The sequence below is a fragment of the Spea bombifrons genome, chromosome 4 (genome assembly GCF_027358695.1).
Source record: "Spea bombifrons isolate aSpeBom1 chromosome 4, aSpeBom1.2.pri, whole genome shotgun sequence".
NCBI classification, from domain to species: domain Eukaryota; kingdom Metazoa; phylum Chordata; class Amphibia; order Anura; family Pelobatidae; genus Spea; species Spea bombifrons.
In genome coordinates this window covers 823,888-849,484 of record NC_071090.1, presented here as the reverse complement: position 1 = coordinate 849,484, position 25,597 = coordinate 823,888, and the positions used below count along the sequence as shown (strand labels likewise).

At 50.8% G+C, this 25,597-nt stretch overlaps 1 protein-coding gene across 1 annotated transcript in view; it reads left to right on the top strand.

Annotated features, from left to right (window-relative positions):
* SOX5 (SRY-box transcription factor 5) overlaps window positions 1–25,597 on the top strand; it is an 85,594-nt gene that overhangs the window by 24,521 nt on the left and 35,476 nt on the right. Inside the window, exons 3-4 of the mRNA XM_053463097.1 lie at window positions 1,114–1,318; window positions 22,497–22,583. Of these exons, the coding sequence (XP_053319072.1) occupies window positions 1,114–1,318; window positions 22,497–22,583 (292 nt within the window). The remainder of the gene's footprint in view (window positions 1–1,113; window positions 1,319–22,496; window positions 22,584–25,597) is intronic.

Sequence of the window (25,597 nt, the reverse complement as noted above, 5' to 3'; positions counted from 1 at the left end):
AAATAATGGAGTAGCGCGGGTCACATGACAGCGCTCGCCTATTAACCATTTCATCCACCTGAGGAATAAAAATGCTTTCTGTTAGCCGGGAATGAAAGCGTTTAGTAACCGGCGTAATAACGTATAGCGACCCGTGCCCAGGGCTCCGCGCGTCTGGCGTCTCGGACCGCTCCGCGTGTAAGGATTGCGTGTTCTCTGAGGCTTCGTGTAAATATGAGGTGATCGGCGTGGGTTCCGTGCGCCCATCGTGGGTCCTGCAATCCACACCCAACACCCGAATTCTGAATCGGGCCGAGGAGCTGCTTGAGAAACTCAGAACGTCGGAAAGTTCCTGGTCTTCGTTGGGTTTCTGCAGAGCGTCTCGCCCAACGATTTCAGAACGGCCTGCGATCTGCGCCAAGCGCTCGGGGTTTAGCTGACCGGGGAGAGAAATAAACAGACGAGGCTCAGAACTTCCAGTCGTGAGGAGTCTTAATGCCCACACAGACGGTGGCAGCGCTTCGACCCCGCAAGGTCTTTATAGAGGTCTTTATGAAGCCCTGGCGGTGAAACCCATCGGCGCCGCCGTGAGCTCGTTCTGTAGATACATTATTGGAACGCGTGTAACGTTTGTAAAAACTGTAATAATGAGCACACGGACTGCACGTTAACGTCACGCATGTCCCTATTCTTCACCTTTAGAAGGCGATGGATTGTCCATGGCGCTGGTTGGTTTGATCTGCCCCGGAATGAGGACTTTATGTCGGGGACCTGGGCAGAGCCGTTACCGAGCGCCGCGACCTTTACCAGATCCGTTATAATTAATTCTGATAAATACCCGACTTTGGCGAGTTCCTGCTCGGGAGCGGGGGGTCTCTGAGCCGCGGGTTTGCTGGATCTCCGGGGGAGTCCTTGCTGTATCCGGAGTATCCGGAGTAACGTCCGTCTAGTTTTACTAGTTTCATAGATTTTCTATTTCATGTTACGGGGAGGGTCCGGCTGCCGGTCAGTCCTTTATATTATGCTTTGGCATGAACATGCGCGTATATATATATAATATAATGTCATATGTGTGACAGTTTGACCCCGGTCCTTTTTGATTTACCCCCCCGTGTCTTTTTATCTGTTGCTCAGGAAGTTGATGGCAATAAGATGATGTCTTCATTTGCTCCGCACAACGCAGCTACCTCACCCCTGAAGGCCGAAGACGGCATGCGCCAGAGCAGCGACTCCAACACCGGCCTGGGGACCCCCGAGCGGCGCAAGGGTAGCCTGGCGGACGTGGTCGATACACTGAAGCAGAGGAAAATGGAGGAGCTCATTAAAAGCGAACCAGAAGGTAAGGAGAGACGCCTCGGAGATAACTTTTCCTCTGTCTTGGCTCCGTCCCCAGCGAGTGGGAGCGTTTGTCAGGAGGCGGCTGGAGTTTGAGCCCGGCCGCTCGCTCGCACTCGCTTCGTTTATCTGCTGTTCCATCGCTCTCGTTGCTCTGCGGTTTGTGTTATTTGTGACGTATCGCATTGTGTTAAGTAACAAAAGGAATAACATTGTGGTTTGTGTGCCTGTTTGCTCTGTGAGCGTTTGATTTGTGGCTCAGCCAGGGCATGGACCGACTCGCTCCGTTTAGTCAATGATTGTCCAACTCCGCAGCAGATCCGCCGTCCACTTGGTCCTTCGTAATGGCGGCGAGCGGCGAGCCGGCCCGGAATCCCTTTCCATTAGAGACGTTACTTTGTGACAAAGAAGAAGTGAAAGCCAATACATTCTGATGAAGGCTTAGAATATAAGAACGTCAGGCAATTCTCAGGGGCAGAAGGTCGTGGGGGTGATTGATCCCGCTCCTGATGGCTGACGTGGGGGGCTTTAAATATTCTGTGTTAGGATGGTGAAGCCCCTCAGCCTCCGTTATACACCTCAGGCAGGCCCTTTCTGGACATATCGCCGCGGCCGCTTCCGTGCTTCCCGAGATGATTTTATGGGAGGTGTCGGGTTGGACGGATTTTATTACCGGAAGAGAAGTCTTTGTTGCGTTTAATGCCGGTTGCTGCGCATGTGGCTCTGCAGTTTGTTAATGTTGTTTTCTTTAACGCACGGAACTTTGTGCCCGCGACATGCGCCGGCGGAACCCCCCCACCCGACGCAGCGCTGCGCTGGCGATAATACAGAGCAGAACAATGCGAGGCGCATGAAGAGCGGGATTTAAGCGCGAGGACGGCTCGTGTTCCGGAGACCCCATTAGCAAAGGTTAGAGTCAGACTTTAAAATGGTTCCCCGGTCCGCGCATTATCTCGGCTCTGCGAAAATCTACAAACAAAAGATCTCGGATTCTTTGAAAATAAGAGGGAGAGAGAAGAAAAAGCCATCCAATGCGTGACTTTCTCTCGTTTTTTCCCCTCCTATTGTTCTATTGTCTTGCAAAGGCCATTAAAATGAACAGCGGGTTGTGATGAAAATTTCATTAAGCCTTTGTTAAGTCATTATGAAAGTGCCATATTCATAGCTCCGCTTCTCGCCATCAAACCAGGGGAGGAATAATGGTGGAAACGCTGTTTTATTTTTTTGTTTCGATCCAAACGCGTGAAGGAAAGTTGAATGCGAGAGGGAATGATACGCGATGCGGAAGGGGTCTTTGGGGTGAAGCATTCTCCGCTGCTAAAAGGGGTCTTTATAATGCCCCTCTGCGCTAACAATCACCCTCTTCATTTGGATTCTACGTACTCCGATTTGCCCAAATGCCCCTGGCTTTCTGCATTATGCTGTAAACACCCCCGAGCCGTTTATCGGGGGTCTCTCTCTTTCACTTCATTTTAAAGTCTGTTTTCTTAAATCTTATTTCTGCTGAGCGCCTGGAATATAATTAGTAAAAAGAGAGGGTTTGAAAAGCGGTTGCTTCTGTCCGGCCGTCGGGGGGTTAACAGGCGAGAGATCTCCGTGGGATCTGGAACCGGAAAGCGGGGAATCCTCGGCTACCGTCCGGCGGAAGGCCGGCGTTACTGTAACAGCTCGGCTCTTGACCTGAAACGGGTGTCCGAAATCAGACAGAGGGGCCGGAGAGCCAATGATTCTCCAGTCGGGGTTGTTTAGGGAATTTAAAACTGCCGGAGACCGATATTCCCAGAGAAAGTGCCCGGCTTTACCGCACAGGAAGTACGTGGAGCGAGATCGGCTCCGGGCGGCCCTGATGAGGGCCACGACTCGCTGAATGGTTGTGTATGAATTGGCAGGGCTTCCCTTCGGGGTGACGGCACATCCAGTCAGCGTGAAATTTGGGTGATTTCATCGCGTTCGTCGTAGAAATCTATACACAACTTTCTGGTAATCGGCCCCCGAGGGTCCAAAGCACAGAACTCGTTTTAATGAACCGGCCGATGAAGCTTCTGCATGACGAGACGCCCCGTCCTCCGATAACGTCGTTCCCCGCGGCGTGCGCTGCGTCTGCCGGCGGCCGTTTACAGGGAGCGGCGTTTCACTGTTATTATTATAAATAACAGGGGTTATTGCCCCTCAATCGTGGGGTGCGCTGGGGACCCCCACACCGCTCCCGACAGCCTGATCTCCCCGCTGAGCGTCTGTCGTTACGGCTGAGGGTAGTGTGATTGGCGCCGGTCAGTTCCTACGACTTCTTTAACGTCTCACCCGAGGAGGCACAAAACCAAGACGGCTGTAATTGGCCGCGGTTCGGATTTCCTTTCGTCTCTTTAACTCCAGCTTTGTGTCCGCGATCCCGGCTTTAATCAGCCCCCTCCGATTCCCGGCACTTTCCAGTCGTGTTTACACGGCTGCGGTCATTAGAGACGCTTCCAGTACACGGGGAGGAAAAAGACGCCGTAAATACTCTTATTGGGACGCGGCCGCTAGTGCTGAACATTCTGAACGAGAGCCGATACTGTAACGCGTTTATCAGGAACGGACGTCCCTCTCTGTGCGGAGAGAGAGCTTCTAGAACGAGCGCAAACGCATCCTCCGCGATACACGCAGTAACTAACGCGGCCCCGTCCCTCATCGCGCGCTTTACTGTTATACAGGCGGTTTACGTTGTTTACATCCCATGCTAAATAAGAAGAAATTTTATTTTTAGTTCCAGCCGTCTTCGATGTTACATTTGCTTTCAGAGCTGTGTATGAAAAGAAGTTTTACTTCGCTGAGAGGGTGGTCTATAAGTGGAAGAGTCTTCCGGCAGAGGTGGTAGAGGGTAATACAGTGAGGGGATTAAACATGCATGGGATAGACATACTGAGAAATGGGCGACTAGACGCGGGCCGGATGGGGCCGACAGGTTCTGGGTTTTTATGATGTCTTCTTGGGTTGAGTTGTTCTGTAAAGTTTGGACCTCCATCCGGCGTTAAAGATCTCGAGTGGCTTTGCGGGGTCTGTTTGCAGAGGGTGGGCCGCGCTCTGCTCCCGCAGCTATAGACGAGGGTATATACATGAAGGGTCCCTGTGCCGCCGTGCTTACCGTCGACGTGGCGGGGTTGGGTAATAAGCACTTTATTTATGGATGCAGATGAGCCAACCTGCTATAAAACACACAGGGAGGACTCGGCGTGCCAACCTCCATCCCCGAAGCCGATCGCGAAGCTCTTGTTCTGGAGTGAAGAAGCCGCCACCTGTTCCTGAGGCCTCTCAGCCATAGTATGAAAGGTTTCAGACCTTGGGTGAATAATAAGCATCCAATCTGGCCGGGGGGCGTCACGTGGGTCTCTAACTGATGTATTAGGCTCTAGAAGGGCTGCTTCTCACCCACGGGGCTCGTGCCATGACCGCGCATACTAAGCCGTCTGAGTGACTGCGGGAGACGGCGCTTTTATTTGTAATTAAATCGAGCAGCTTGTTGGGTTTGAAGAGGATCGGCTGCTGATGAAGGAGACCCGGATGGCGCTGGGCGAGTGGAGAGATCTCTTCAGAACTTTCTGTGCCATCTGCGTCCGGATCCTGAGACCCGAAGAGCTCCTGTATCCGGCTCAGAGTCGTGCGGACTCTCCTCCGGCCCTCGGGCCGTCTAATATCAGTAGATTCCGCGTGGGGGTAATATTTCCGCTCTCGGGCTCCAGGGCCACCGGCCTCGGAACATCTCAGCCGCGCAGACTGCGGCTCCAGTGCTTCCTATCCGCAGACTCCGCGTTTCTGGGTTACTTTTTGCAGAATACTTTTTCTGTTAGGACTTCATGCGGGCGACTAACGGGTGACTAACGGGCGACCAACGGGCGATTCTGGGCAGAAAGTAAAACTTAGAGATACAATAGAACCTTCTTTGTTTCTTTGTTCCGACGATTCCTTTAAATGTTGCAATTTGCCCTGTTTTTGCACCGATTCACCCTTCGTGTAGCCGGCCCTCCGCGTTCTCTGGGTTCTAGATCCGGCTGATAACGTACGCAGAAAGTTCTAGACTAAGGTCCCACGCGGTTATAGATAAAGGTTTATAGATTAGATTGTTACTTTTATTTATGAATTTATTTTGACTCCCTGACGGTGACCGCAGGCCACGCGGGGCTCGAGTTTGGTGGCAGACATCACACCCGGCCTCTGTATATCTTCCTCCGGCGCCTCGCGGTGTCGGCCCGTGCGGATTGGCTGTCCGGGGGGACAATGCGCGCTTTATGGTGGGTGTAACATGAATGGAAACAAACGGCGAGCGAGTAAATATATCTTTCATCGCCGGCTTTGTCGCCGGTGTTTGCCGTGTGCTATTCCTGGACAATGCGCTTTGTTGGGCGGTTCTGCCCGGGTGAGAAGCCTTTTCTTGAACCTTTGTCCTCTCCTTTTGTCCCCGTGAAGTTTTCTGCTTGGCTTTTGTTTTTTCTTGGCAGTTCTTCAGGTTGGTGATCCGGCATTTGAGAAATGCTATTGAAACGGGGCCTCCTCCCTCGTCTTACATGGAAATTCCACAGATGTGAGAGTCGCTCGTAGAGATATGTGTTTTAACACGACCGAGATAACATCTAGAGCGCGAGCTTCTGTGCGACCGTCGCCTCGGGCCACGCAGTGGGTTCGCTACCTAATAACAATAGCCTGATTTACATGAGGGGTCTCTAATCCAACGTATGTCAGACGTCCTTCTCACCCTATGGAATAAAAGCAACTGGGGCATGAAGGGGGCATGTTACGATGTGGAGGGCCTGAGGCAAGAAGGGGCATGGTGGGATGTGGATGGGGCATGGAGGAGCTGGGGCATGGTGGGATGTGGAGGGGCATGGTGGGATGTGGATGGGGCATGGAGGAGCAGGGGCATGGTGGGATGTGGAGGAGCAGGGGCATGGAGGGGCAGAGCCATTGTGGGATATGGAGGAGCAGGGGCATGGAGGGGCTGAGGCATGGTGGGATATGGAGGGGATGAGGCATGGAGGAGCAGAGGCATGGTGGGATGTGGAGGGGCTGAGGCATGGTGGGATGTGGAGGGGCTGAGGCATGCAGGGGCATGGTGGGATATGGAGGGGCTGAGGCATGGAGGGGGAGGGGCATTGTGGGATATGGAGGAGCAGGGGCATGGAGGGGCAGGGGCATGGTGGGATGTGGAGGAGCAGGGGCATGGTGTGATGTGGAGGGGCTGAGGCATGCAGGGGCATGGTGGGATGTGGAGGGGCTGAGGCATGGAGGGGGAGGGGCATGGTGGGATATGGAGGGGCAGTGTGAAGTGTAGAGAGGCTGGGGCATGAAGGCACATGATTGGGTGAAGAGGGTCTGGGGTATGAAAGGACAGAGGCATGGTGGGGTGTTGGGGGGCAGTTCAACACGTTTACATGCAACACATTATTAACCAGAGGTGACTGGACTCCCGGAAACCTGTAGCCGGGGTAAATTGGATTGGGGTTATTAAAGAATCACTAATGGATTGTGAGCTCTTCAACCCGTTTAACCCCAGTATCATTGGATCATGACTTGGTCTGGGACTTTTCTCTGGCCTTCTTTAACCCTTTATCGCTCACACCGGGGGGGATGTTAGAGGTCTTTAGTACAGAGGCAAGAAATGGCAGGTGCGGGGGCTGCCCGGGTTCAATGTCGTTGCGTTGCGTGAAGCTTTTGGTCGTAAACACTTGAATTTTATTATTATTTATTGATATTGTGGCACCAAATTATTCATTTGGCTTCTATTTGGGAAAACAGTGTTATGAAAAATAATGGAAACGGCCGTTTTCACAGCCAGATCTCGCCGGTAATTATATCTCCGCTTCAGCGAGACGGCGGCGGAATTCATCCCCAAATCCGTCTCCTCGGCCCTCGACTCGCGCACCTCTCAGAAACACTCAGCGCCGATTTCATTTTAATTTGCAAACCGTCCTCCCGGTGCATTAATAAAATGTTATCGTGAAACGCTGCGTCCTGCGATTAACGACGAGAGCCGGGGGTCAGAAAACAGAAAGGAACCGGATCTCCATCGGGTCCAAACGGGAGCCTCATACAGAACTATTGTTATGTCCGGTTATTTTAGCCGGGACCGCATTAATTCTTCCTTTTATTAGTCCTTTTTCACTTCAGCGAGTGCTGGGGATACCAAACTAGTGCAGGTCGGTGGCTGATTTATTACCTGAGTCTTGACCCGGGAGCTACTGTAAGACAAGACAGGAAGTGAGGAGAGTAACGGAAAATTCCTTCCCCCTGCTCAGGAATAATGGTTGTAACGGAACCTTCCGCCTCTTGCGTGGATAACTGTGGATGTTGCTAGGGGTCTGGTCAACCCTGTTTAACCCTTGTTTGGCTGAGGATCAGTACTCGTGGTTAGAATTCATAGTTATCGATTACTCCGCTATATTTACATTTTTAGATTATTATTAATGAAGGTTAAACACAGGGCGCTGTCAGACGGTGACACTCCGAGGTCGGACGTGGGAGGTTTGCGTTCCCCCTCCGGACGAAGTCGTAGTTATTACAGTTTCTTAATAGTTCCTGTCGGGTCGAAGTGTTAAAAGGCCGGGTCGGTTTGACGAGGAAAGATCGCTGCGTCTTCCTGATTGTTCACCGGAGCCGAGCGTCGGCGATGTAGACGTTTCTGCCGCTAACCCAGCCAGCAAACTGCAGCCGTCCTGCTAATTAGCCGGCGGCGTCCGAGCTTCCGTCCTCTGCCTGTGAAGCTGGAGGACAGCGGGTTTCCCGTTAATGATTTTGAAGGAGGAATGCCTTGGATTTAATGCACTGGATGAAACGGGGCTTTAATAAATTCTTCTGTACTCCACACTCGGGGGTTTCTCTGCGCTCTTTATTACCTCCGCAGTATACGGCTCTATTATGAGTATACGGCTCCGCGGCGTGTGCTGAAAGGAACGATAAGGGATGAAATCCTCGCATTTACCCCCTGAACATCACCTAAGGGCCTTTAACCTTTTGGGGAAACTGCCCCAGCTGCCCCTTCCAGGAGAGGGGTGACTTCCACACGTTAAGGTTGTGTCTGGCCCCAAACTCTATACTCTGCGAGGAAGGGTTGGACAGCCCCGGGGTTCATGCCATCGGGCCGGTAGATATGTACTCTCGCTGTACAGCGCCACGGAATATGTTGGTGTTATAATAATACAGACATCATCCTGAAGACTCGTTTCGCTGCAGGTAGTAAACTGACAGGCATTGGAGCTCAAACAGCCCCGTCGGTGTGCGGCCCGCGGCATCTGAACGAAGCGCTCGGTTCCTATACCTGTCACACGGCGGGCGACCCGCTGCCCGTCCACTGAAACCCCCATTTCTGAGGAATTCCTCGCCGAGCCGCCTGCATTGTCTGCGGATCGCGGTAATCCCGCTCTTTGGCCGGGCCCCTCTTCAAATAAGAATGAAAATAGTTAACAAAAGTTTTTTTTCCCCTTTTTGTTACAAAACCTTAATCACATCTCGGCAGAAGAGCTTGTAAGGACTTGCCGCCGGTGTAAGAACTATGCTTTTCAGCTATTGTGCGCGTGTCAGGAACGTGTGACATGATATGACGGAGGAGACGCGCGATGCGGAACGCCTGACCCCGATTCACTCTTATCTCCCACGATCTGCCTTCCCGTTCAGCGGGGGCCGCGCGGTCAGCGGGTTCAGGGGTGCCCCCCCACACACACACAGTGATTTTAAACTCCCAGGATTTGGTTACAGAAAGCGCGTTTAACTCTGAAAGGGTTAACCAGTTAGGGAACGCAGCATCGCACCCCAAAATATATAGGTTTATTATTGCTGGAGCCGCAAGTGCTCCCCGGCCCCTGCTTTGAGGCTGACGATCCTGCCCGGGGACTCGGTGTATTCAGCGTCAGCGAGTCCCCCAACTTCTGCCACAAACTGAGTGCGCGCTCGATACTGTTATATAGCTTAGGTAGTCTGCAGTGGGCTAGGGACGCGCTCCCCCCGGGAACAGCCAATGGCGGTATCACTATAGACTGCGGCTCAGATTCAATGCCCCCCCCCGGTGGCGAGGGCTGAATGATCTGCCCTCCAGGAGCTGCCTCCTGCTCGCTCCCCACCAGACAGATGGCTCCTGGCTTCGCTCGGCGCGTGGGAGAGAGGCGGACGTCCACATGTGAATTTTACCATTTGCTAGTAATTAGTTTGTTGTATAAATTAACATTAACTGAGCCGTTGGGCGGCGTTGTCTGTAATTATCTCCTCGCATTGTGGAAGGAGATAAAACCCAAGGACGGAAACAACGAGAACAATCCGTCATCAGCCTGAACGGGACGGCAGTCCGTACTGTGCGGCCCAAACGGGCGAAGCGTTCCGGTGACGGAGATTCCGCTGGATACATCGCTTCCGGAACTCGGCCACAATGTGTCCTAAACATGTTCCGGGGTACCGGGTACCGGCCGCGCACCGAAACAATAGAATGAAACGTGAAGCTTCGGGGTTTGGGGAGAAGACGTCATGAGATCCGGCCTGTGATCCGGTCTGTGATCCGGTGATCTACGGTCTATTTACTATAAATTCCACAATGTCTGGGCGTAAAGAAGCCGCCTTAATATTCAGCAAAGTTTTCTCCGGTTAATAAAAAGGAGGAAGTGGTGACAAAAATGAGGGCCTGGTTTGCTTAATGTGTTGCTTTCTCATTTGGATTTTTGGGGTTATTGCGTGGAACTTGGGGTGATGTCTGGGGCCTGCTGAGTGTTCTTTTGGTGCCCTTGTATATCGGCATTTCGGGATATCACAATGTTGGGTGGCGCGTCGTGATAGACCGCGTGTCACAGGAATGTTCCCCAGATTCCGGGATCGAGTCCCGCTGTGTCGTTTCTCTTCTAGACGCCGCGTCCAAAAACGCTTTGTTCCTCTCTTGGCGCTGACGCCTGATCATCCAAACGCTTTGTTTTGGGCGCAGAGGGATCTGGCCGTGCGGGGACCCCCGCTGCGGCTGCTCTGCCAGACCCCCTGGAACCCGTCCATGTCTCTAAATCCTCTGCGGGAGAAAATCGCCGCCCCGCCGTTAGAATAAAATCTGGAACCCAAGGTCTCAGGCCGGGGGGGTGGGGGGTTCACCCTACCACAGCCGTGCCTGCAACGAGACCGTTTCCACGCATGTGCCATAAACCCGTAGCGTGTAGTGTGTAGCCGTGCAGAAGGCTTCTACCTTCCCGGGCCGCCCGCGGAGCAGCGTGTAGAGCGACATTTCTGAGTCATGCTCGCGTTATTTAATTAAAGTGTTGCAGATGGGAACCTCGATTAATTAACATGGAAAAATCTGACTAACCAACTGAGCTCCAAACAATGGCCTCCGCCGCACAACGCCATTCATTACACTTCACTGGGAAGAGAGGCCGCCCGGTAACCCGGCTCACATTCATTCGCAGCGACGGCATGCGGTCCGAGCTAATTGTGTTTTTGCCTAAATGTTAACAAAGGAAGCATTTTTTTTTTGTTTCTTTTAAACAAACGATATTTGGAGAATATGTAGGAATGGCCGTGCATTAACACCCCCCCCCCCATACCTGAGCTGGTAATGGGGGTCCCGGCACTTGGATCACTTTTACCGGCAACTTACTAGGTGGTTTTAATTGGGGAACGGAAAGGCTGGCTGAGGATGGTAGGAGTTGCAGCCCAGTGAAGGTGTGATCCGTTCCTGCTGTAAATCCCCCGACCCCCCATCGGAGCTGATGATAAGAGAATGAAAATGAATCAGTTTTGTAAAAACTACCCCAAAAATTTCTAGTTTGGGGATTATAAAAATGTTGCGTTTTCTCTGTAGGGTTCGCCGATTTTCCCACTTTTTTTTTTTCCACCACCGGGGAAGGGTGAGGGAATGTGACCATTCCTGACCGGTCTGTGGTCAGGACGAGGGGGGGCAGGAGTCTGCAGTAAATGTGGGCAGATGGTCTGACAGCCCCCCCAACGCATTAAAAAATCCGCTCTATTCTATCCATAGGTTTATCATTAGGGGGGGGGCTGGATTGTGTGCAGAATGGTTTATTTTTTTTGTTTTTTCCATTGTTTTTTGGCCTACCTTGAGGAACGGCCCTGAAACACTAAACAGGTGTTATCTACATTTTGATTTCACTGCGTTTAAATTAATCCTGTCAGCTCAGCTGTTAAAACAACTGTCATCTCCAGCTGTTTATAATTTTCAACTGGGCCCTCGCGCAGGTTGCCAAGTCCCGCGCGCATCGGCAGGCTGCATGAAAAGCCGGAACAGTAGCAGTTTGGATGGGGCTCCGGCACAGAGGACTCGCGTGGCTCCTTCTTACTGTGTTCCTCGTTCTACGTGCGTGTATTAAGCCGGGGATTAAAGGGAAGAATGCAGCAGGCAGGATCCGGGAGGCGAGCGGCGCAAACCCATGCGGGCTGCTCCATACTGTACGCCGCAGCTGTGTGAGACATGTGCTTTCCTTTCATTGTATTGCAGATAAGCGAATATCGCGCTCTCCAATACCGGCTCTGTGTGGGGGCTGCTTCTCTGGCGACCGGCAGCCATACTGCGGGAATCTCCCTTCCATTTAACCACTGGTAGTCGGACAGTTAAGAGCATTTGCCCTTCTGACTCAAATAGCAAATGAGTGATATGCCCTGTATATAATGGGTTATAAGGACGGGATTAGTTATATGGGGGGAGAGTATATAATATGAGGAATATACAGGATATAACGGGTTATAAGGACGGGATTAGTTATACGGGGGAGAGTATATAATATATAATATGAGGAATATACAGGGATATAACGGGTTATAAGGACGGGATTAGTTATACGGCCGGAGAGTATATAATATATAATATGAGGAATATACAGGGATATAACGGGTTATAGGGACGGGATTAGTTATACGGGGGGTATATAATATATAATATGAGGAATATACAGGATATAACGGGTTATAAGGACGGGATTAGTTATACGGCCGGAGAGTATATAATATGAGGAATATACAGGATATAACGGGTTATAAGGACGGGATTAGTTATACGGCCGGAGAGTATATAATATATAATATGAGGAATATACAGGATATAACGGGTTATAAGGACGGGATTAGTTATACGGGGGGAGAGTATATAATATATAATATGAGGAATATACAGGGATATAACGGGTTATAAGGACGGGATTAGTTATACGGGGGAGAGTATATAATATATAATATGAGGAATACACAGGATATAACGGGTTATAAGGACAGGATTAGTTATACGGGGGGAGAGTATATAATATATAATATGAGGAATATACAGGGATATAACGGGTTATAAGGGCGGGATTAGTTATACGGCCGGAGAGTATATAATATATAATATGAGGAATATACAGGATATAACGGGTTATACGGACGGGATTAGTTATACGGCCGGAGAGTATATAATATATAATATGAGGAATATACAGGGATATAACGGGTTATAAGGGCGGGATTAGTTATACGGCCGGAGAGTATATAATATATAATATGAGGAATATACAGGATATAACGGGTTATAAGGACGGGATTAGTTATACGGGGGGAGAGTATATAATATATAATATGAGGAATATACAGGATATAACGGGTTATAAGGACGGGATTAGTTATACGGGGGGAGAGTATATAATATATAATATGAGGAATATACAGGGATATAATGGGTTATAAGGGCGGGATTAGTTATACGGGGGGAGAGTATATAATGTATAATATGAGGAATATACAGGATATAACGGGTTATAAGGACGGGATTAGTTATACGGCCGGAGAGTATATAATATATAATATGAGGAATACACAGGATATAACGGGTTATAAGGACGGGATTAGTTATACGGCCGGAGAGTATATAATATATAATATGAGGAATATACAGGGATATAACGGGTTATAAGGACGGGATTAGTTATACGGCCGGAGAGTATATAATATATAATATGAGGAATATACAGGATATAACGGGTTATAAGGACGGGATTAGTTATACGGCCGGAGAGTATATAATATATAATATGAGGAATATACAGGGATATAACGGGTTATAAGGACGGGATTAGTTATACGGGGGGAGAGTATATAATATATAATATGAGGAATATACAGGATATAACGGGTTATAAGGACGGGATTAGTTATACGGGGGAGAGTATATAATATATAATATGAGGAATATACAGGATATAACGGGTTATAAGGACGGGATTAGTAATAGTGCCGGAGAGTATATAATATATAATATGAGGAATATACAGGATATAACGGGTTATAAGGACGGGATTAGTTATACGGGGGGAGAGTATATAATATGAGGAATATACAGGGATATTGGGAATCCATTCTTTTCTGTCGCGTTCTGATTTTTCCCGCGCGCTTGATGCCAGCGCTTGACTTTTTGCGCACCCGCAGATTGCGGTGACAGACAGAGCTGGCTGCGCGGAGCGCGTGGGTGCGATCGAGAAACTTAGCTCTGCAGCAAACCCTGCCCCCCCCTCTGATCAATGCCTCGCTAATGACGGATATCGGGGGAATATCTTCTGTTTCTCTTCCCTGCATTTATTTGATATTTTGTAACCGTGTGGATTTTGTGTTTTATATATATATTTGCTTTGACAATAATCAGGGATTTTATAGAGATTAGAAAGTTAAAGCTGCTTCTGTTTCCAAGAATGTAAGGAAGTTTCCCTTTACTGAGAGGGTGGTAGAGAAGTGGAACAGCCTCCCAGCAGAGGTGGTAGAGGTAATACAGTGAGGGTATTAAACATGCATGGGATAGACATCCGGCTCCTGAATCTAAGACGAGACCAACGACTGATTAAGGTTTGAGTCTTTACAGCAGGAGAAACGGGCGACTAGACGGGGGCCGGATGGGGCCGTTCTACCAGCAGAGTCCGTGTTTGTAGTGTTGCGTGTTTTGTTGTAATAAACATGTATGTCAGGAGTATCTGTGTTCTCCGTGTGTTCTCCGCGGTGGGGATTTGCAGGATTTGGCCGGGATGGGGGGCCGTAAATCCTGGGTTTATTGGAAGGGCAGAGTACTCGGGATGCTGCGTGCGTAATGGCACCAACATGCCGTGTCTGTTCTCTCTCTGTAAACACACTTCATGGCAGGGCTGCGCATGCATACCGAGTGGAGCCCGCAGCGAGCCTCTGACCCGCGCGCTGAGCCCGTTTTACGATTTCCCGGTTCAGTGTTTGAAAAGCTGTCTCCAGCCGGCGCGTTTGAGGAATTGCTACCTGCTTATTATGAGCAGGAACCCCTTGGAAATGTATACATCCCCGCCGCGCATGCCCTCTAATCATTTTTTCATTGACAGATTTTTTTCATTCCTTTGAGAGGCGCAGGGGGCTGTTTATAAACCCCCCCCCGACTAACTGCCCTCACCTTTACTTGTTTCCCAAGGATCCGGAGCCGGGGAGTGCAGAGCGTTCTCGGTCTTGCTGCTCTGTGGTGTCCAGTAGTGAAGCGGTGCTCTGCCTCCCAGTGTATGTGGTAATCGGCCTCTCTGGATACTTTGTGACGTTGTGCTGTGCGACTGCTTAGTGTCCCTGGAGTGTGTTTCTCCTTCATGTTACTTTGTGTCCGGCGACCGCTGCTGTCTGGGTGGTGCAGTCATTCTGTGGAGAATGGGGGCCGGTGACCGGCCCCTGGCCCCCGGCCCCCGGCGCTGCCTCTGAATGTTATTACTCTGCCGGCTGATGAGATCCAGGCTGCGCACCCGGCTCGTGGATTGTTTTAGAGCGAGGCCGAGACGAACACCTGATACTCCTTGGCAGATATTTCTGGGCTGCAGGGAGTCTCCTTCCGAGGCAGTAATTATTATACATGCGCCGGGGCTTTACCTGGCACAGAAAACATTGCCTACAGGTGTTAAAGCTTGGCCCCCACCACGGCCCCCGAGACCCGAGCAGACGCTGCCTCCTGTCTGTTGGTAAAAGTTTGGTAACCCTGATTATTGCATCAATTTCCGTGCGTTTCCTGACTCTCTGGGTCTCTCCGCTGAGTACTGGGTGCAGGGGGGCTCCATTAGTTGCCATGGCGATTGTTCCACTTTGTGTCAGCATTCCACTTCATATCTAACCCCTGCTGCGTTTCGCGGCCTCTCTGTATGTTTGCTGACGTCTGCGTTGCTTTCGCGCTGCGCCGGTGTTCTGGGAGTGAAACGCGTTGGCAACTTTTCTCGCCCGCACGCGGTTTTATTTATTTTGAGCTTTTTCTGGTCTTTGGATGCGTTAGAATTTGAATCGGAGATTTTTCTTGTGTTTTTCTTGTAGGCTTCGCATTCTCCATCTGCAGAGAGCGTAATGGCGCCAGCGCATGCGCGGATATCTCTCAAAGCGGGATTTTGCTTATTCTGGAATTATCTGATCAAATGGTTTAACCCGCGCATAGATGTAGGTGCAGAATGATGAGGTCAATCTGAGGACTGACCTTAGAATCCCTAGGGTAGTTGGTGGCTATGAGTAGGAAGCCACACCTATACCGTTGAATCAGCGAATCCCGCGTCGGACTCGTTACCTGCGATTAGCATAAAGAGAGGAATTATCCGACTCAATTTAAGCTGCGTGAGGGAGAACTTCAATCTACCACCGAGGGGCCGTGGAAACGCGTCGGCGCTCGCACCTGCCGTCCTCCCAAAGTCCTGAAACAAAGGGGGCTTCAGCGAGCGCCGTTTAGACGACGTGCCATTTATTAACCTTTTTAATGGCTTTGTGCGATAAAATGACAAGTAAATGAGGCCCGAGTGGAGATCTGACACGGATCTGGAGCGGGATGAAAGCCGCCAGCTGTAGACTCGGCTATTAGAACAGTTTGCAAACGTTGGATAAAGTCCGCCAGCGGCTGCGGAATCCGCTCTCGGTCCCGGAGCCAGGAACACCGGGACGCGCTGCCAATTCCAGTGAATGCAGCGACTGTGCTCGCCGCGGCCTAAAACTGGAGCCAGTCCTTTCCTGTGGGCCGCTTTCCACCGCGTCTGGGGCCGGCCCGGGACAGTGGGCCTTTGTTATAAGAGGCTGCCCCGGATCCCCCCGCCCCCCACCGCCCCCTGCTACACAAACACGGGGCAAACGCGCTTTGTGTTACTTTGTGACCGGTCCGCGTTCACCAATATGTACCCGCCGCTGAAGACATGCGCGGCCAGAAAGAAATATAATCTTCCATTGTAGTGACGCCGAGGGAGCGGAGACCCCCAAACGCCTTCCTCGCGCAGGTCTCCCCGTCTGGTCAGAGGCTCCTTCGTTTATTTCTACCTTTTACGTTAATCGCGGTTTCTTTTCAGTAAATGCTTTTCCACCCCAAGAAAAAGCTCCGATTCCGTCATAGAAACGTTGCGTTGCGGTTCGCGGCATCCGGTGATAACGGCGCCAGAATGTACCGGAGACGAACAAAATGTTTCAGAAAACAAAGTTCTTTCTGTTATGAAGAGAAAATTATTTGATGGATATTTTATTATTAATTATCTGTTTAATAAAACTCCCTCAAGGAAAATGCGGGGTTAACTCCGGGGGCTGATCATGGGAATGAGGGGAGCCCCGGCGCAGCGTCTGTACCCGCAGCCATGCATGAGAGGAGACCCCGCGCAGGGTCTGTACCCGCGGCCATGCATGAGAGGAGACCCCGCGCAGCGTGTGAACCCGCAGCCATGCATGAGAGGAGACCCCGCGCAGGGTCTGTACCCGCGGCCATGCATGAGAGGAGACCCCGCGCAGCGTGTGAACCCGCAGCCATGCATGAGAGGAGACCCCGCGCAGGGTCTGTACCCGCGGCCATGCATGAGAGGAGACCCCGCGCAGGGTCTGTACCCGCAGCCATGCATGACGGGAGCCACGGCGCAGCGTGTGAACCCGCAGCCATGCATGACGGGAGCCCCGGCGCAGCGTGTGAACCCGCAGCCATGCATGGCGGGAGCCCCGGCGCAGCGCCTGTACCCGCAGCCATGGTTTTTAGGGCTCGGTTATTACGCCAGCCGGCTGAGATAATCGCCCGTTTTGCTCTTTTGTATTTCTGACCCAAGACGAGTTTTTCTGCATTTCCAGAAACAGCCGCAGGGTCCGGTGTCTTAATCCATGTACAGCCTGTCCTAGCGGGGCAGTTAATTTGAGGGTCATATTCTCACACTTTGGAATAAATTACCGTCTCCTCTGCACGGCGGATTCGTACAGGAAGTTGATGGTAATTGATAATGTCGCGTTCTGTCACGGTTACCGATGTTTTAAGGGGATGTGATGGGATTAGAGAGCAGCCGCTTGCTTCGAGTTCCAGAGTGTGGAGATTTCAGGTTGTTTCGGGCGGAAGGTTGGATAATCTTCCTTCTAATACGACTTTAAATTCAAACTTTGTAAAAGCGTTTCTGATCTGAGTAAATCCCGCGCGTTCGAGGCGCTTCCGAAACAAAGGCTTCGTGTTCGGGGAGGAAAAACTGCAACCTGCTTCCCCATTTATCTGTGGACTAGCAGATACGTTTAAACATCTATACATCGCTTAGCCGCTAATCCGCTGTGGAAATAAGAAGCGGCTTTTAAAGATCGTTCGTTTTGGGAGGACATCTGAGGAAGGAGCGACTCGGATCCGCAATCTACCCCAAAAAGATGCCTTTTAAACGCGCCCAACGCGGGACTTTTAGCTGCCGGGGTCCTGATCCGCGGACGCGTTTCTAATATACTTTCTTTAAATGCCCCGTTGGTGAGCGGCTGCCCCTGGCCTTTAACCCCTTGGCATGTGAAAGGGTTAACGCTTGGTGCTGCGGGGATGTTTCATGCCCCCCCAGGCACTGGAATGGTTAACAGAAGGATTATTGTTCCCATAACAACACAACATGTTTCTGTGAGATCACGTTACATGCCACGGGGAAATGACCACGAGGGCCGGGGGGGCCGTTCCCAATCACTTCCCGGGAGCTCTGTGTTAAATGCCCCGTGGCGCGCATGTCCGGCTTCCCCGGGTACAGTGTTTGCAGCGGCCATAAAGCGCCCCCCCCCGCTTCTTCAGTAAAGGAGTAAAATACAAAAACAAATATTCTGTCGCTACGCGTAGAAAAATAAACCTGCGCCTGGCGGCCATTAAACAAAACTTTATTTAAAAACCTCTTCCCTTTTTAACGCGTTTAGATAATTGTGATCCCGTGGAAATATGTGCGGGGGGCAGGGTGTCTAAACCCCATAGTCTCTCACAGACAGAAGAATCCGCACGTGAAAGGGTTAATCCAGCCCTAAAGCTGTGCGCACCTTAGAGTAACTCTGTGCGGTTACGCCGGGACTGGATCCCGTGACCGACTCGCTCTTTCGTTAAAGTGGAGTTTTTGTAACAATTTGGATAAAATCTTTTGCTACTTTGTTCCAGCGAACGTTTTTTCTCTCTTTCTAAAGTCCTCTGATTGGGGTTAGGGGGGGGGTAGCTTTGCGGGTTAACCCCTTGAGTGCCAGGGAGCTGTGTGAGACGTATTAATTAGCAAGTGATTGAAAGAATGAAAAGAGAGACCCTGTAAGCATTCCTAACCCGCATCGTTATTTAGTGAAAAATGTATTCATTCTCAGTGGTTTTTCCTGTTGGTGGCAGGCGGGGGGGGGGCAGGGGGTGTTAATAAATACCAAATAATCACCGCGAGTCCCTTTGGTGACCCGGAGAGAAGCGCCCGGCAGACCATTTGTTTCCCCTTTTCACTTGTCAGCTATTGTTCGGGCCGGTAATAACACCTGTCGGGATGGGAGCGAGGCAGCTGTCGGCAGAGAGGGTTAAAAGAAAAGGCTGCTGTAATTAAGAGCACAACGTGTGGTGAGCTCGCTGCCGAGGGGCCGTTATATCTCCAGCGGGGAACAAGGCGTCCCTCTCCCCAGCGGACCATGGACCCCTGAGTCCTCGGAGGGTGCGGGAATGTCGCAGGACGAGAGGAAGCGGCGGCGGCGCATGGTCATTCTCCGGGAAGCTTGTCACGCCAGTAAAGGTTTCTCCCTCTGTTTGTAGCTCGCCCTCTCTGGCTTTGGGGGGGGGGGTTCGCGCTCGGTTGGCAGCGGCGTCCTGGGAACACGCAGGCTTGTGATTGGTCCGGCGCGGCGTCCGGAGCGTGGCGCTGATTTGTCTGGTTGCGTTGTTATAAAGTCGTTCTGATCGCTTGTGTTTTGGGTCCGTTGTGGACGTCGTATGAAAATTAATGATTTTTCCGTTCTATTGTTTTTTTGTTTTTTTTTTTTGGAAAAGGGGTAGTTTAACCCACAGGGTGCGATTTAAAGCTGACAGCTGTCACGCGCCAATTGGGAAAGTCACATTTCTGACCCCGTTTTGCAGCTGCTGGGGCTTCGCGCTTTCTAATGGTTTTTCCGAGTCGGTATTTAGAATGAAAGAGTTACAGAATTAGGTGTTGATGAGGCAGTAAGCGGCGCATGGAAGGAGCGAGCCGGGCACATACTAATAATGAATTAACTGCGATGTAACAGCGTGGATACCGGGGGCTCCAAGCTTTATCGTATAGATACGTCACAAAATCCATTCTGCAAAATAAACTAAAATCCATTCAGCCTCCCAGCAGAGGTGGTAGAGGGTAATACAGTGAGGGGATTAAACATGCATGGGATAGACATACGGCTCCTGAATCTAAGACGAGACCAACGACTGATTAAGGTTTGAGTCTTTACAGCAGGTGAAACGGGCAGGGGCCGGATGGGGCCGGTTAGCGTGCGCAGGCATCGTTATCTCCGCGTATCAGGAATACGGACGCGTTAAAAGCTGCCACCGTTTCTGAATGGAAAATTGACATTTTTTGCAGTAAATGCGGCGGGTTCCTGGCGCGCGGCGTGTTTGAGAATCACAGAATGTTGGCGTGTGTTAGCGGGTCACATTGTTCCAGATGAAGGAATCAATCTTTGGAGTGCTTGGCATGCGCAGCGTCAGAGAGCGGGGTGTGAGAGGCTGCGTGCCGGAGCCAGCCGGCCGCTTTAACAATAGTTGGCGTGATTGGGAAGTCGTTTGCTGGCGGGCATCGCCATCGGCGCTGATGCGAGGAAACATATGCGAGGAAACAAACGGGCGAAACGGGGAAATAGGCGGAAACGGGGCGGAATTAACCGGTTATTGCTTCCCGTCCCCCCGCACGGTCCCGTGTGTCACCCTGTTTCCTGCCTTCGCACGTCGCCCCGTTCCCCCTTTTGTGCGTCGCCCCGTTCCCTCTTTTGTGCGTCGCCCTGTTCCCTCTTTTGCGCGTCGCCCTGTTCCCTCCTTTGTGCGTCGCCCCGTTCCCTCTTTTGCGCGTCGCCCCGTTCCCTCTTTTGCGCGTCGCCCCGTTCCCTCTTTTGTGCGTCGCCCCGTTCCCCCTTTTGCGCGTCGCCCCGTTCCCTCCTTTGCGCGTCGCCCCGTTCCCCCTTTTGCACGCCGCCCTGTTCCCCCTTTTGCACGCCGCCCCGTTCCCTCTTTTGCGCGTCGCCCCATTCTCCCTCTCTGTGCCCCCCAAACGGAAACTTGATAACCGCCGCTTTCCCCGGGACCCGGACACAAGTCCTGTGTGTCTTACAGAGCTCGCTGCAGGGGGAAGCTTCGTCACGGGCTCCTCAGACAATAGACGTAGGAGTAAACGCTTTGTTTGGGGGCCCCGGGGGCTTTTGGGGCTATTGTTCCTTCACAATGAATTTCTGTAAGTGCATTCCTGCCGAGCAGAGGTTTCCCCGGACTGACGGCGCGTTTACCCCGACGCGCTGCATTCCCGGGAATTATTATTTTACACGAGATATAAAAAAATCCAAAACCCTCATTGTTAGGAGTCTGTAAAATGAGAGCGGCCCCCGGGGCGAGACGGCAGTCCCAATAAAAGTGAAGCGTGTCGGCCCTCCGCGTAGATCTTGTTAGTAAGCGGAGTTCAGAGACCGACGGCTTCTGTTTCTAAACTGCAGAGAAAAATGCAGAGATTCCTAATAATCCTAATAAGAACCAAAGATCCAAATATAGAGGAGACGCGCATTCTGGGGACTCCAGAGGAGACGACGACCGGGGGACGCACCGCGGGGTGAAAACTATCACCAGACACTGAGGGATCTCAATAGGTTTGGGAGAGAGGGGAATGGAGAGAAAGAGAGACGGGGAGAGGAGAGAGGATGGGGAGAGAAAGAGAGATGGGGAGAGAAAGAGAGACGGGGAGAGGAGAGAGGATGGGGAGAGAAAGAGAGATGGGGAGAGGAGAGAGGATGGGGAGAGAAAGAGAGACGGGGAGAGGAGAGTGGATGGGGAGAGAAAGAGAGACGGGGAGAGGAGAGAGGATGGGGAGAGAAAGAGAGATGGGGAGAGAAAGAGAGACGGGGAGAGGAGAGAGGATGGGGAGAGAAAGAGAGACGGGGAGAGGAGAGAGGATGGGGAGAGAAAGAGAGAAGGGGAGAGGAGAGAGGATGGGGAGAGAAAGAGAGACGGGGAGAGGAGAGAGGATGGGGAGAGAAAGAGAGACGGGGAGAGGAGAAAGGGGATGGGGAGAGAAGAGACGGCACATTAGAGAAGTTTATGATGATGTAACAGCTGCCCCCCCACTCGCTTATCGCATGGAGCAGTAATGGCGCCTCCATTTTTACCCAATACCGCGTGGATGGGGAAATCGAGGACATTTCCCGGTTTAGGGGTTTTTGAGCCCCGGGTATCTTCTGCCCCTTCCTGTTTTGTTTTTTTTAGGGTTAATTAAGTGACTGAAAAAAGTCTTAATGTCCCTTTATTAATAAATGATGCAATAATTAAATGATGAAATCTCTAGCAGGAGATTTTTTTCTCGAACCGGAGAATTAATTAAAATAAAATGTGAAATAATACTTTGTTGTTATTTTGTGTAACCCATGATGGGGGGACCTGTCAATCAAATTGTTAATTGCATTGGGGGAAAGGGGCAGTTACATGAATATTGTGCACATTTAACCATAAAATTGCCGGAAAGCTTTGCGGGTGGAATAGCTGAGCATTTATTGCTTTATTTGTCGTGTCCTGAAATCACCTCTGGATTAGATCCCTCCTTAAAGGGACCGACAGATAATTATCCCTTTCAGTTTCTCCAACTCGCCGGGGCCGACATTTATTTATTTACTTACTGAAGAAGGTCTCTTCCTTTAACTGGTTAATGAGATGAAACGGTCTTTTTCCAGGGTAGTCACTGATACCCCTCATAAAAGCCCCGCTTGCGGAGAGAAGGTGCTCTGAATTCACGCTTCCCTTTTATCTTTTTCCGCAGAAGCTCCGAGTATCGAGAAGCTCCTGTCCAAGGATTGGAAAGACAAGCTCCTCGCCATGGGCTCGGGGAACCTTGGAGACGTTAAAGGTAAACGTGGCGGTAATTCGCCCCCCCCCGGAATATTTCTTAATGACACAATGTAGCCGCCGGGCGCCTCGCAATCCGTTTAAACTGTTGGGACGTTTCTAGACGGGGTTGGCGGAAGGTCCATCAGCTGCACGTTATGGCCCAGCGGGGACGAGGGCATCTTCGAGGGTTTAATGCCTCTTAACCCTTTGTCAACGGGGTCAACAGTATGTCAAAAAATATCGGTGTTTCATAAATGATGAACGTTATTCACCTCGGAACGTAAAATACATGAGCTGCAGGAATAACTCTTCTTGCCGCCGACAGGATTTCTTGCTGTCGGTGTTCTAGAATTCTCACTCGCAGAGAAGTAAAAGTGCGACTTGCCTATAAGCGAGCGCACAGCGACATTTCTCGGGGTGATCAGCCTCTGGCGGAGTCGGGAATCCTCCAAGCAGCGCACATGACTTCAGTGAGAGGGCGTGGCAGGGCCACACGTCCACCAATCAGAGAGCGGGAGGCAGACCGCTTCCGTAGCGTTAGGAATGTTAAGAGGTCGTAACGTTTTTACACCCAGATCCTATCTGCTGGTAACATGTGCTTTCATTTAAATGTGTGACGGCCCCTTTAAGAAGGGAAGTTTATTCCTCCTCATTAAAGAACCACATCAAAGCCTCGCCGTATGGCAGACATTAGCTAGGACGGGAGATAACCACCGACTCGCACACAGGGGCTCATTAGTGACGTCACAGGGATCGTGCATAGAGGGCCCAGAAATGTTTGGTGAGGAGGGCCGGGGAGATAAGAACGGCAAACGCCGCCATATGGAAAACTTTATCCTGAGCTCCAGAGCCAAAGGGCCGGATTGCTTTGATGAGTTTTATTAGCGTCGCTGCGATGGAGCCTCCGCCGCTGACCATTCTTAACATTTTTACGCAGCCTCCTTCCGCGTTTTCTGCCAATAAAAACTCTATTTATCCACATCTGCCAGTAAGCCGCTCCGTATCAGCGTCTGCTAATAAAATAATCTCTGTCCATCCGACAATAAAATATTCCATATCTGCTAATAACATTCCCTAGCTCTGTGTAGCCGGGTGGTCTCTGCGTGTATATATATAAATATATGCACGGTATATTATATATGTCACATGTTACATATATCGCCTATAAATCTACCAGGGATAAAACGTTTTACAGGTTATTATATTCAGTTCGGGGCAGAAGCCTCTATTTCTCCAATACCCCAAGACCTTGAAAAAACTAACTTGAAAGTAACTTGGTTCTGAAGCAATTGGTGAAACATGAAAGGAAGGAGATAATGGAGATAATGGTGATAACGGTGATAATGGTGATAACGGTGATAATGGTGATAACGGCCGGTTATTTCTTTGTTTCCAAACATTTCAGAAACAAATGTAAGCCGCTGCTCACTGCGACTGCTCGCTTAACCCGGACAGTATCCGTGGTGGGCTCCCTTCCCCCCTGGGAGTCTCGGGGTTAAAGTTAATAGACATTAACCCTCGTCTGGCGCTGTTTAATGTCACTCTGTCATCATTACGCCACGGCTTTCCCCTTTCATTAAAGCCCCTGTCTGAACGCGGGAGAAGCCGGGTTAATGGGGGGTAAGAAGGTGTCGGGAAGCTGCCGACCAGACCTTCCCCGACACTTACGACGATTGTCTATTGTGAGCGGAGGTTACAGAGGAGCCTCTTCCTCCGGGGTAAATGAATTTAACTCACAGGTTCCTTGGGGGGTCGGAAGGGCTGATAATTTACTGCCGGAGAAGGAGAGGACAAGAAACAAAAGCTCAGCTGTGGGGCAGCTGTATTTGGAGAGACAACAGGCCCGGTGTGCGCACGTTCAGCTGTCACACAATCGCCGCATGGAAAAGACATCTTCGCTCCGGCTCTGGGGGGGGTTGAGTTATTTTCACCCTCCCGGAGTCCCTTTAATTCCTGGGAAAGCCGTTCTTTTACCGGACGGCCGGATACAGTTTTGTGTAATTAATTTGTGTGAAGTTTTTTTCTAAGTTGTATAAATTGCCGGTTGGATTGGTGACTCTGAAACACGCGTGACCGTGTGAGCGGATGCCATCACGTGTCCCACAGCCCGGCGTGTAAAGGCTCGTTACACATATTTATTGACAATCATTTAATAAGAAGAGTATCTGACTCTTTGGTTGTTCTGGATCAGTTTCCGTGTTCGCAGTCCTCCTGTTTACATTTGGCTGGATCTGTTTTACGCTCGGCCTCCGATGACCGCGGAAGATAATGGCGTTCTATTAATTATCAACTTATAGAGCAATCTGATTGGCCGGCCAGGCTTCCTCTCCGGGAGTAGTTTGCGTGTTCCGTATCTGCTCCGGATCTTACGGGGATTCCCTTCTGTTCTAATTGAACGTTAAATGGATCCACTTATCCCTCGTTTGTTAAGCGGTTAGTTTTATTCGCGTGGGAAGCCCGTCTAACGCGTCCGCTGACGATTCTTCCTCTTATCTGCGCCACATTGTGACAGACGCCGCGGCGAATCCACCGAGATTATTCCCCATCCTCGCTCGCCATTCATCGTAAGATGTGTTTTCATTCTCCGTTCTGCGTCTTTATTCAGCATTTTTTTGGCTGAAATGAAGCGGAGATTTTTGAAGAATAATGCCGTTTATGTGCGGTTTCCCCGATTAAAGTGGATGTTTCTGGATTTGTTGCTGTGATTGGCTGCCGGCCGTCGGATCCGCGCTGGTCCGTGATAATAACTATGTCAGTGCTGGCTGTAAGAGCTCTGTGACGGGTTTGGAGTTTAGTCTGCAGGGAGCGACTCGTTTGGGTTGTTCCGGCTGCATCGTTGATAACGTGGACCCTTTTATCAGGTTGAATAATGTTTCCCGTTAATGAGAGGAAAGGTGCCATCTATCTCGCCGCTCGGGAACATTTCTCTCCATCGATGTCGCTCGTGGAGTAATTGGTGGCGGCGGTGTCACAAATAACACTGTTACCGCGGATACCGCGATCATTCAAACTAAATGAGTCTCTGTGACCGAA